General features: G+C 36.7%; 2 protein-coding genes across 3 annotated transcripts in view; one reads left to right on the top strand and one right to left on the bottom strand.

Moving 5' to 3' along the window:
* Positions 1–2089, bottom strand: part of LOC131346719 (uncharacterized) — a 16260-nt gene extending 14171 nt beyond the window's left edge. The window contains exon 1 of one of the 2 annotated variants that reach the window (XM_058380293.1): positions 1989–2089. The gene's annotated coding sequence lies outside the window, so the exon portion shown is untranslated. The remainder of the gene's footprint in view (positions 1–1988) is intronic. The other variant, XM_058380292.1, reaches the window with a different exon arrangement.
* A 1577-nt stretch (positions 2090–3666) lies between these two features.
* On the top strand, positions 3667–10823 carry wu:fa56d06 (uncharacterized protein LOC795664 homolog). Its single transcript, XM_058380865.1, has 12 exons — positions 3667–3784; positions 4986–5129; positions 5237–5398; positions 5485–5610; positions 5811–6056; positions 6198–6443; positions 6702–6947; positions 7940–8050; positions 8137–8232; positions 8312–8415; positions 9107–9135; positions 10645–10823. The coding sequence occupies exons 1-10, from the start codon at positions 3748–3750 to the stop codon at positions 8413–8415; spliced, it is 1518 nt and encodes a 505-aa protein (XP_058236848.1). The 5' UTR covers positions 3667–3747; the 3' UTR covers positions 9107–9135; positions 10645–10823.
* The last annotated feature ends 2053 nt before the right edge of the window (positions 10824–12876 follow it).

The following is a 12876-nucleotide window of genomic DNA, read 5'->3' as shown; positions in this document are numbered from 1 at the left end:
ACAAATAAAGGCTACTTAACTTTGTCTCACCACTTCACATTAACTATATGACTACTACAGACTGCATAGACCAGTGAACTAATAGACTGAGTTATCACCACTATGCAGACCGTCAACTAGTTGGGCAGAAGCTAAGTGTACTTTGTTAGTCTAAAAATATTGTAGGATTGAGCCCAATGCTACAGTCAACTGCACAAGTTGCACATTTCCTTTCTGGCTACTCAGCTTTCTACCTCAGTCTCACTACATCACTTTATCTGCAATCTTAACACAAAGGGATAATATTGTGTAAATGCATAAAAGGTTTGTGGTGCCATGACTAAAGATTACTTCCTTCTGTAAAAAAATCATTCTTTTCTATTCTGATGAAACTCTATTCTAATTCGTAATACTGTTCTTTTGGGAAAAAAGCTTTCTTCTTCATATACCTGATTTGTAATTTATTATTAAATAATACTGAGGAATAAATTGTCTCACACTACGTCGTTTGTTGCCTACATACAATGTTTAAATGTTTCAAAGAATTTTTTTTCCTACAAAAACTTGGAGCGCTGTATGTGAAATATCTCCCATTTTGTTACTTTTTGACCATATTCATTGTTTATGGTCCACTACAGAGGACATTAATAATCTTGCACAGTTTTATGTATTATGTAAGAGTGTGTACTTCTGTACAACAAGAATTTCACTGAATATAGACGTAAGTAAAGCGCTTTATGCACGTGACAATAAACCTGAAATTTGAATATGCAAAATAAATGGTGACGTCATTATGTTTACACAAGGATAGCAACTATCCACGCTGCTCAGATCAGATCAGATCAGACACTGTGCTGAAATAGTTTCTGCTTTAAATTTGGAAAAATTACTGTCTGATCTTCTTCTTCTTCTTCTTCTTTTGGCTTTTCCCCTCAGCGAATCATCTCTCTCCACCTATCCCTATCTTCTGCATCCTCAACACTTGCACCCACTAGCTTCATATCCTGATTTATTCCATCCATATACCTCCTCTTTGGCCTTCCTCTTTGCCTCCTGCCAGGCAGCTCCATGTCCAACATTCTCCTACCAATATACTCACTCTCCCTCCTCTGAACATGTCCAAACCATCTTAATCTGGCCTCCCTAACTTTGTCCCCCAAATGTCCAACATGAGCTGTCCCTCTGATGTACTCGTTCCTAATCCTGTCCAACTGTGTCACTCCCAAAGAGAACCTCAACATCTTCAGCTCTGCTACCTCCAGCTCTGACTCCTGTCTCTGTCTCAGTGACACTGTCTCTAAACCCTACAGCATGGCTGGTCTCACCACTGTCCTGTACACCTTCTCCTTGATTCTCGCTGATATTTTTCTATCACACGAAAAATGACTGTCTGATGATTTCCTTAAATTACTGGTGGACTGGTAAAATTATTAATCATGCAGTCTCTACAGAATATAATATTATGTACGATAACCAAACCATTATCAATGCAAACGATAAATGGTGACATCTGAACTCTTTCAGCTCATATTGTTGTTGGCAGAACTGTGAAAGAAACCTACGACACAATCTTTCCTTTCAGAAAAGGTTTCAAGTTAGAAGACTTTAGTAAATATAAATAGTACAGAAACAGAGTGCTTAAAATAGTAAGGTCGCCCCTGTGGGTGTTGACATGGGGTTGAGTACAGTGTGCTGTTTCTGTAGATACACAACACACTGCAACTGAAAACACCTTCAACATGTGCACCTTTACTTCCTATAGAATATCTTTAAATTGATGTAAGATAGATAAATGGAGAATAATTCATTTCAGTCCACACAGATCAATAACACAGAGATCAAACCATTCTGTTACTGGTTTCTACCCAGAATCTTTACAGGTTTCCCAGAGAGACACTGGTAGTGTCATCAATGGTATTTATATAAAGCGATTTAAGGGCTTAACAACAACATTTGACTGATTATTTAATGTTGCCCAGGTATAAAGAGCCTCTGCATTGTAAACATACCGGTTCCGGAGTTTTCACACTCTCTCCTCTCCAGCTGGGTTTATTTTCCTTCCGTGGTTTCTGTCGAGTCTGAAGTCTTGGATTGGCGCAGAACGCTCAGGCTTCGCATTCTGATTGGTCGGAATTTCCGTCAATCAAAGCACATAGACGGTTCCTCGACTGATAGATTTAACCACACGATGGCAGTGTTACATTTTCAACACTGCATTATGTTAAAGTTTAAATAACTAAAATAATGGAGGCCTGTCTGTGATGCACAGAGATATTTATACCTTACTACATCTGTACATGTGTAATTTGTAACATAACATAATGTAACATAACATGGCAATAGTGAGGAATGTTTCATGAAGCAGTGATGCTTAAAGGTGGTGTCGATTACAGGGTGGTGTGTGTGTGTGTGTGTGAGAGAGAGAGAGAGAGAGAGAGAGAGAGAGAGGGAGAAAGACCAAACCAAACCAAACCGAATTCAAATTTTATTGGTCACATAAAAACCCATACACAGTAACATAATAAAATAATGTAGTGAAATGCTCTTCTCGACAATCTGTGCCATAAAATAGAAACAACAGAATAAAAATAGAATAAGAAAACTATTAATAATATTTCAAATACAAATAAAATTTAACTATACAGATAGGTGAGGGATAAAATATAGTTATTCTATAAAATATATTCTGTACTATATTTCTCTATTTGCCTATTTTATACTATATTTCACTCTTGTATATTTCTATATATTTCTCTATATTTTATACTATATTACTCTATTTCCCTCTCACTTTTTATATAAAAAAGGTAGAGGGAAAAATATAGTATATAATACAAATTTGCAGCTGTATGACTATTTGCAATTTTGTTGCAAATATGTGATGTGCAAAAATTTGGTTGAGGTAGTGGATGTCATAATAATAATAATAATAATAATAATAATAATAATAATAATAATAATAATAATAATAATAATAATAATAATAATATCAAATGTCTCATTAATTAAATATGTCCATATGTGATATTGTTATTATTAAATTAAATTATTATTATTAAATTATTAAATTAAAATTAAATATAGCAAGTCATTCATTTTAAAATACTGCATACAAAGGGTAATTTTTTTAAGTATCATAAAGTAAAAGACCTGCCACAATTTAATTACTGTTCTTGTTATATTCTGCCTCAAAAAGCATGTAATATCAGTGTAAATGCGCTCAACATTCTCAACAGTGCCCCTCATTGTGACTGCGACTGTCATTTTCAGTGTATTCATCTTCAGTAACCTCCAGGATCCTGGTCAGAGTTTCACTTTAATATTAAGGACCATTTTGTGTGAATTCATGATATATAATCCCAGTGAAGTCCATTTCAATTGTGGTTTGTAAAACACAGTGATGAAAATTTCAAGGCGCTGCACTTGACTGTCATAAATAGATGGCTTATCTAATGCTTCTTGAAATATTGTGATAACACTATTAATAGTTGACAATTATTTTATAAGTGATCTCGGCAGTGGTATGATCTCGGCAGTGGATCATTTACAATTATTGTGATAAGAAAAAAATTGTTGATACTTCCTGGTTTAAACAGGCGTGGTTCAAAGTCAAAGACTATGGACTTGATATGTTTTTAGTGATAGCTATTTAGGGCAAAGAATAACAACTTAATATTTAAACCTGTTTGTGTCTTAAACAGGGTCAGTGTGCTAACGGCACATGCAGGAAACCTGACTGTCCCACTCAATAATCTATCTATTGGAGACATGTTGAAATTTGTGTTGCTTCTCTTTGCTGTGGCTGGTAGGTGTTTTGGCGTTATATTTGATATTTACTAAAGTGATTTTAAATGAATACTTACGATTCGATGCTATCGATGCTACATGTTTGTATTATCTTTGCCTGGGAAGCTAGAGCAAGTCTGTTGGATTTCAGATCTTTTTACAGTCTCTGCACATCTGAAAATTCTTTAATCAAGGATATATCTTTGTTAATGGACAAGACTACTACAAGAAATATGACATATAATATATTAAATGCTAAACAATGTTGTTATGGGAATGGTTTTTGGATATGTGTTTGTAAGTGTTTCTGGTTAGTAATAGTTAAATAATAGATTTCATAAGTTCTTCCTAGAAAAACAAATGAATAAAGAAATGAATGAATGTATGAATTATCCAGAGCCTATTGAACGATGCAGGACAAGAATACAACCTCTATAGGGTACTCTTTAGGGCACACGAATTTACACACTCTTTCAACTCAACTAAATTCTCTTCTATTTTTATAGTGCTTCTAACCGCAGACATTCACACAAAGCTGCTTTACAGAAATATATCAGTTCAACACATAAAATATACATTTAATGTTTTTCCCTAATGAGCAAGCTAGAGGTGTTGTGGGGGGGTAAAAAAGTGAGACTCTATGAAGAAGGAACCTTGATAGGAACCAGACTCAATAGAGAACCCATGGATAGTGTGATTATAAATCATGTTCCTTCTATAACTGGGTACTATATGGTTTAAAAGTGCAATTGCATGACCAGGAAATTCATTCTGGTCTTAACATGAAGTCTGTCTTGCTGAAGTTATCAACTGATGGAGACTTGAGAGCAAAACTTTGTTGCAGTTGCAGTCCAACCCTTCTTCATGGTTTCTAAGCAGTATCACACAAAGCAAGCAGCCTCCGAGTTATGAAATACATCCAGGTGTCATTCACACCTAGTGGCAATGTAGAGAAACTCACTGACCTGTTTTGGTTGGGAAACTGGAGAACCTAAAGGAAACCCATGGACACAGGGAGAACTTGTTACTGAACTGAGCTCTGAGTGCACTGCTGTGCCTCTAAACACATTTGATAAATAACATCTCCACTAAGGTTACACCACTGACAGTATTTCTAGAGGGATTCATCCATGTAGAAAATTTCAAGCTGAGGAAATCAACAAGTGTTATTGATAAGTATAAGCTAATGTTGTCAAATATTACTCCCTGTGTTTATGTAGGTTTCAATGCTAGACCTTTGCAATATAATGATCTTCGGATCCAGAATGGTGGATGGGTCATTGGAGCCCCACAGCTGGTACAAGATGGACAAGAATACATGGGGAACGCTGAACCTGCTAAACACCCCAGACAAGACCCAGAGTGTAAGTGTTTTAGACCTCAACAGGAAATGATAGAACATTAGGTCTCTTAAATTACTAGACATAATTAGTCTTGCTCTCGTGTAATGAATTTATTTTTTCCATTTTAGCTGAACCTCAGTGGGAAGTTGTTCTTGCTCCATCCCATACAGAAAAGATGAGAGCTGATGTGAACCAGAAAGTTGCTCCCATTGAGAAGCACAGACAAGACACCGAACCATCTAAGCGCTTTGTGGTGGATCTGAACACCGGCTTGCTAAAGGAATACGTCGGTGAGATGGACAGGAGGGTTGAGGGTCATACGTTGGTGCTCATTTACAGAAATAAACCTTTTTAACTTACACTCTTTTCACCACAGTCTACAATCCTGCATCCAACCCTGAGTTCAGACAGGGCACTCAGAACTCTCGTGTAACCCTGGTGAACACCAGAACAGGGCAGCAGTTGCCTCAGCTATCAGAGATGCAGAGGAGAGCAGAACCATGTAAGTGAAAAAACTCAAGTCAGACTGCCATTCATATGAAGCCATTCAGTGGCTTCTATATTAATTCTATTACTTATATTATTACTTGTTATTACTTATCTTATACCCAATTCAGGTTGATGATGAAATCGACAGTTGTGTGTTTGTATATTTGATATCATATGGATTTCATGAGCTTTTTACTGCTATTCTTTCTCCAGTGTCTCAGTTCAGACAAGGCACAGAGTACAGTGAGCCAACCTTGATGGAGCTCAGGAAACCCCAGATGATGAGGAGCATGGACAAATCCAAAGTTAACAAACAGGAAGCCACCCACAAATCCTACAATCCTGTATCCAATCCTGAGTTCAGACAGGGCACTCAGGACTCTCGTGTAACTCTGGTGGACATCAAAACAGGACGTCAGTTGCCTCAGCTAACAGAGATGCAGAGGAGAGCAGAACCATGTAAGTGTTAACATTACTTAATCAGGGCATCTTATATTCGTCCCTACAATGGGATCAGTATCATGTCTTTTATGGTAGATGATACATTTTGGCATAGACTTTTGAAGTTGAGCTGAATTTTTACTGCTATTATTTCTCCAGTGTCTCAGTTCAGACAAGGCACTGAGTACAGTGAGCCAACCTTGATGGAGCTCAGGAAACCCCAGATGATGAGGAGCATGGACAAATCCAAAGTTAACAAACAGGAAGCCACCCACAAATCCTACAATCCTGTTTCCAATCCTGAGTTCAGACAGGGCACTCAGGACTCTCGTGTAACTCTGGTGGACATCAAAACAGGACATCAGTTGCCTCAGCTAACAGAGATGCAGAGGAGAGCAGAACCGTGTAAGTGTTTAAGTGAAAAAACACTTAAATACACTACAATTTATATGATAGGTTCCTATATCAATTCTACAGCCTGTCACACCAACCATATACCCAATTCAGGTTGATGATAAAACCGACAGTTGTGTGTTTGTATATTTGATACCATATGGTTTTCTTTATCTAGTATCATATCTTTTATGGTAGTTGATACATTTTGGAGTATATGGCATGGATTTTAAAAGTTGAGCTGAATTTTTACTGCTATTATTTCTCCAGTGTCTCAGTTCAGACAAGGCACTGAGTACAGTGAGCCAACCTTGATGGAGCTCAGGAAACCCCAGATGATGAGGAGCATGGACAAATCCAAAGTTAACAAACAGCAAGCCACCCACAAATCCTACAATCCTGCATCCAATCCTGAGTTCAGACAGGGCACTCAGGACTCTCGTGTAACTCTGGTGAACATCAAAACAGGGCAGCAGTTGCCTCAGCTAACAGAGATGCAGAGGACAGCAGAACCGTGTAAGTAGTTTAATAAACTATACAGGGCATCACACATTGTTTATTATAATGGTGCCACTATTATTATTACACAGCATTATTTCACAGTCATCATTCTTTCAGTGCGACAGTACAGTGTTTTAAGTCTAGCCTACATTTGGGATACTTTTTTACAATCAGGAGAAATTGTCTGCAAACTGTCTTCTGCACAATCTTCCCAACTACCCTCTATTGTTATAGAAACACAAGTTGTGTGAAGAAGATACGTAACTTTCTAGATACTTTCTCACTGTGAGTTGTTAGGCAGGTACAGATGCAAGTGCAGGTACACAAGACTTTATTAAATTTCGCAGTCTAAACAAAGACATAATCCACAAACCAGCTCATGGTGCAGGCCGTGGTCAGGTGATCAACAGACAACCTAAACAAGGCAAGATTGTGCTCAAAAACTACTAGAATCAGAACCAGAATAGCTAATATCTAAATCTACAGCTTGGTAACATCTGGAACAAGGTGAACACAGAGTGTGTACTTAATAATGTGAAGGTGCAGTGAGGGTGCTTTTATACTGATTGAGATTGAGGCCATGCTGTAAAACATGACAGTGGCATTAAATTATGTCAACATTTTTCTTCTCTTTAAACCCAATGGTCATGACAAGTTTTGGATATTCACTTCAAGTGTACAATGGTATCTTCAGGATGAATCTTGCAATGCAGATGAGTGCAATCAGTAGTCGGGTGAATGTGAACTTGGTCCATGATGGCTGTGAGTTGTAGTTCACTGAGGCAAATTCTGTAGGCTGTGTTGCATTGTGGGAGTTGGAGTTAAACACCAATTCTGTCACTGAAACGACACTCATGAACCTAAATACAGGCATACTGATGGAACATGTCAAGATATTGAAAATAAAACTGAACATTGTCAATATTTGTGTGTATTATAAGCAATTGAAAACTGACAAATTGGTCTGATTACATACACCTTGGGCTTACATTTGGTTTGGTTTGTAGTTGAGTTCAAACAAGGCACTGAGTTCAGTCTGGTGGCCTTGATGAATCTCAGGAAGACACAGATGCCGGCCAAAACCCCACACTCTGCACAGGACACGGAAACCAATGAGGGTTTGTACTGGCAAATTATTTTGTATAAATGTGTAAATATGTTTGTGTGCTGAAAACTAATCGTACATCCTCTTCATCTTCATTAGTGTATCCTGAGTTCAAACGTGGCATTCAATATTCACAAGCTCAAAGACGACACATCATGGATCAACAGCGTTTCCAAGCTCTAGAAAGTAATGAAGGTGAGCAGAGAACTGCAGGTCCTCTATCTTTAACACTTATTGTGATTGTATTTGACTGATCTTATATTATTGTGTCCAGTGGATATTTCTTCCACCATGGAGGAGTTCGGACATGGTATGCAATCCAGCCATGACAGTATAATAGATAGACGAATCATGGAGCCCTCTTATGTGAAGCAATAAGTAAGTATAAGTACGAATGGTATGTGATTAGTTACTGATGAATCCAAAAGATAAGCCAGGATAGTAAAAATAGTAATGAACTGAAATACAGGACAAAAGTCAAATTAAAACAAAGGAATCTACAAGAGACACCAGAGTGAAACAACAAGAAACAAGACTTTGCACAGAACATAAAGTTATCTGTTCAATTATGGTCACAGGGCTGAAGTCCAGATTTTACCCTTTCATCATTACTACATGGTCTACTTAACCAATACATTTCTGAATTATTAACTAAATATTTACAATAGTAAAAAATGCATTTATTTATTATTGATTATTCATGACTACTTGTGAAATAGGAGATATATATCTCATGCATTCGTCCAGCAAATCAGCTCCTTAATCAATATTATAAATCGTCATCAATATTTTAATAAAAACTGTGGTCATTATTTCTGTTCCTCTGTATTGGAACGAAAATGTGTAGTCACAGTTTCCCTAATACTGGAGTAAAACAGGTCCTTTGTGGAAAAACAGGAATAAATTTGACATTTCTTCTACAGCATAAAACTGTACTTAAAATAAACTAATGTGGGCAATTTTAAAAATGTTTGTACAAAATCTTGTGACTATTTGGCTTGTGTAAAGTTTCTACCTCCTATAGAGACGTTATTGATGGCAAATGTTATATTTCAATCTTAAATTTCAGATCTTTCATGAAGCTGAAGATGTTTTTTGGTAAGATCGTTGTTGCTCCATCCTCCATTCTTTAACTATATTTACATTTACATATTTATATTCACCACAGGAGAGCATGTAAACAGAGATGACACCTGAAACTCAAAATTCACTCCATGAAGGCCACTATCCATTTCTGAACTGTAAATGACTCTAATCTATACTAGCATTTGATTTCAACTGCCACAATTTAGTAAAAAAAAATATTTTGATAGCATTTAACATAGCTATTAGGATTTGTTTACTCTATTCAACTCACATTGGTATTCTGACTAAAGTAAATAGGATGTAACAGACCTGAGATGGAACTATGGGTTTATGAGCTACTCAGACGATTGTATGAGATTTGCACACGTTTCTTCTCACCCTGAAATACATAAATATGACACTGGTCATTATTTACATATAACAAATTCCACCATGAAGAAGATCAAAGTAGATGGCACCATAATTGGAGGCATTGCTTATCTGACAGGCTTCATTTTATACAAGTAAATCTATAAACTTCACTTAAAGTGTAACTCTAGCATGTGTGTATTTGGTCAGGTTATCCTTTATTAGATTTTTTTTTATCATGCATTTCTAGGCTGCTCAATAACTGCTAAAATTTCAAGAATTCCAGGATCAGTCTGTCAAAGAGTTTTTCATGAACTAAGACTAACTGAGAGTTAAGCAGTTCATATGCATTCCTCAGCTCATATTCCACATGCACCGTGCAGGTGATTTGCTGTAGTTAACTATATCCTGTAGTTATATCATTATAACTCATTTATTGAACCCTTCAAGTACAATTGAAAAGATAACAACTAGGGCACAGAATAAAGAGCCCATATATCAGATTCTCTAAGTGTTCTGATCTTATCAATCATGTGTAATTTAACTTTGAACCCATTTCTTTTGGAAAATGGGAATGGCTGTCAGGGATTAGGTTTGATTGGATTTAAAGTCTGCTGAAAGCAACAAGAGGTGATTTGTATTTTTTATTTGTGCAGTTAATGCTCTTTTGTACTAAGTAAATCAATTTACTTTTCTAATATACATGGCTATTTAGATGCTGAGTCAACTGGGCTTCTGAAGAAGCTCGGATGAGTAGTGACATGTGAAATGATCTAATTAGAAAGAAGTCCATTTGACAGATAACTGGACCTGGATGACTGAGAATCTTCACAGACTTTCATATCTAGTACTATTAATAGTACATGGTTACTGCTACTACTGCTAGTCTTACTATTATTCTTACTACTTTTCTTGCTACTACTATTAACTTATTAACTACACCTTTTTTTACTACTACTAATCATCCTACTACAATTACTTATACTCTTAATACTCCTACTGATACTACTACTACTCTTAAACTGCCTCCTCCTACTTTTTCTACCAATACTCCTCTTCTCCCTCTTTCTCTTTCCTCTTCCTCCTCATACCACTCCTACTCTTACTACTACTACCACTACTACTACTACTACTACTATACTAATAAGAATTTGCTTCTGTTTTACACACTAGATGGACAGCAGTACACTGTGGCCTGAAAAGAGCATCCATTTCTTCATATCCTGTACAGTGTCAAAATCCCTGAGGAGCGAAACTGTCTGTTTTATCAAGAGATCATCCACTGACTTGCCTAATTACAAGGAGGATGTATTTTCTCTGAAATGAATTCAAAATCAATTAATATTTTACAACAATAATAAAGAACATTGAGCATTTAAAAAAAAATTCCGACTATTTTTTGTTTGCTACCTCAAGTAGTATAACGTTTCTCACAAACTATGAAAACCCATTTTAATTTCAATACACAGCATCACTGCTTTACAGACCTGAGAGGAGAGTAGATGCTAAAGTAAAAGTCTAGACTTTCAGAGGCTTATAATGTGCTGTTTGCTCCAGAGCATCTCATTGTATGTATATAGCAGAGAGAATGTATATAGCACAGTATTTCACTCTACACCCCATTTGCAGGAATAATTCTGGGATATAGTTTCCTTCATTTTCTGAACTCATTAGTACAATATAACAACAGCATATAGGTCAACCAAAACTACTGTTAAAAATATAAAAAATTCACCTATGAATGAATAACACTGTATTGGTCATAAGACATTTTTTTTGGTTCACAATAAACACACTTACTTATTTAGAGATGACGTTTTACTACTGCTGATATTATTCACAATAAGAATGGGATATGAAAAGTAAATCAATACAGCACTGCATGCATTAGCATTAGGCCACTGTCACACAACTCATCCTCACAGAATGACCACACCATATAGTCCAGAGGATGTCATCTTATTCAACAATAGAAGAATTTTGTTTTGTTTTGTTGAATAAAGTAACATTATTACAGATTTCTATTAAAGCTGACAATGACAAAATGAAAGTAAAACAGCACTGGGGTGAAACACCCAGAAAAGCCACACACTAAATACTTGCTAACACATAAAATACTGGTATGTTAATACCTGTTAAAGGTCCTATTCTTCTTCTTCTTCTTCTTCTTCTTTCAGCTTTTCCCTTCATGGGTGGCCACAGCGAATCATCTCCCTCATCTCCCTCCACCATGGCCGGTCTCACCAGTGTCTTGTACACCTTCCCCTTGATTCTTGCTGATATTTTTCCATCACACAGAACTCCCGACACCTTTCTCCACCCATTCCAACCTGCCTGCACTCGCTTCTTTACCTCTTTCCCACACTCTCCATTACTCTGGACTGTTGACCCCAAATACTTGTTCCTTCTTCACCTCTTCACCCTGTAATCTTTGTTAAAGGTCCTATTAACACGTTTAATTAATTTTACACTTAATGAGGCATTTTATCATTTGTTTTTTTTGTGTCCAATCTTATCCACAAAGAGTTGGTGTGGGTGCAGGTTTCCATTCCAATCAAGCAGAAGCCACATCTAATTCGACCTGTTTAATCAACTGATCTTGGCTTTCAGTAGACTCAGGTGTGGCTTCTGTTCGATAGGAATGAAATCCTGCACCCACACCTACACCCCTGGCTTAGACAGATGCACATGTAGGTAGGGCAGTTAATTTAAGACAGAGCACAACAACCCAAAACAACAGGCAAAGTCATAATCACAGAACACGCACAGATCAAGCGATCAGCAAACAGGATAAACATGGCTAGGCAAAAATGCAGGAAATGCTGGGGAGAAACCAGGTCAAAGCAGACCTGCATGCAATTAAAGGACTTGGTGCAGTCAGGACACAAGGTAAACTGAGTGTATACTTCACAGACGTTTGAGAGAGTGAAAAATGGTAAAAAGGTGTGTGTGTGTGTGTATGTAATTGGGATTTACACTGTACGATTTTTACATGCTTTCATATTCAGTACTTGTTTCACTGTTCAAGACGATCATAATAAGTATTCTATTACAGACTGAGAAGAGTCTATTGTGATATATGCAGGAAATTCTTACTCTGTGAATCCTCCAGCAGCCTATGACATAAATTAAGGACATAAGAAAGAAAGAATAGAACAGACATGCCATAAATTACAAATGTATTATTATTCTATTACAATTTGTAATTCAGGTGTAAATTAGACATTTTCATTGGTTCTGCATGGAAGATTAAGTGATTAAAAGATAACGACTACGGTGTGTGCACAGCGAAGCAGCACAGGTTTGTAGCTCTTCAGCTGGAAAGCAAAAAAATAGCTTTACATTTCCATAAGAGTTAATAAACCCCATGCACAGAGCGTTTGCATGCTAATTGGATAGCTACAC

Source organism: Hemibagrus wyckioides, linkage group LG26, assembly GCF_019097595.1.
Source record: "Hemibagrus wyckioides isolate EC202008001 linkage group LG26, SWU_Hwy_1.0, whole genome shotgun sequence".
NCBI classification, from domain to species: Eukaryota; Metazoa; Chordata; class Actinopteri; order Siluriformes; family Bagridae; genus Hemibagrus; species Hemibagrus wyckioides.
The sequence above is the reverse complement of the archived record's forward strand: the minus strand, read 5'-3'. Positions and strand labels throughout refer to the sequence as shown.

Coding starts and splice junctions, on each gene's coding strand:
- wu:fa56d06 (XM_058380865.1), top strand. CDS start 3,748: ATGTTGAAATTTGTGTTGCTTCTCTTTGCTGTGGCTG. Junction 6,057..6,197: donor GCAGAGGAGAGCAGAACCAT/GTAAGTGTTAAC, acceptor TTATTTCTCCAG/TGTCTCAGTTCAGACAAGGC. Junction 6,948..7,939: donor GCAGAGGACAGCAGAACCGT/GTAAGTAGTTTA, acceptor TTTGGTTTGTAG/TTGAGTTCAAACAAGGCACT.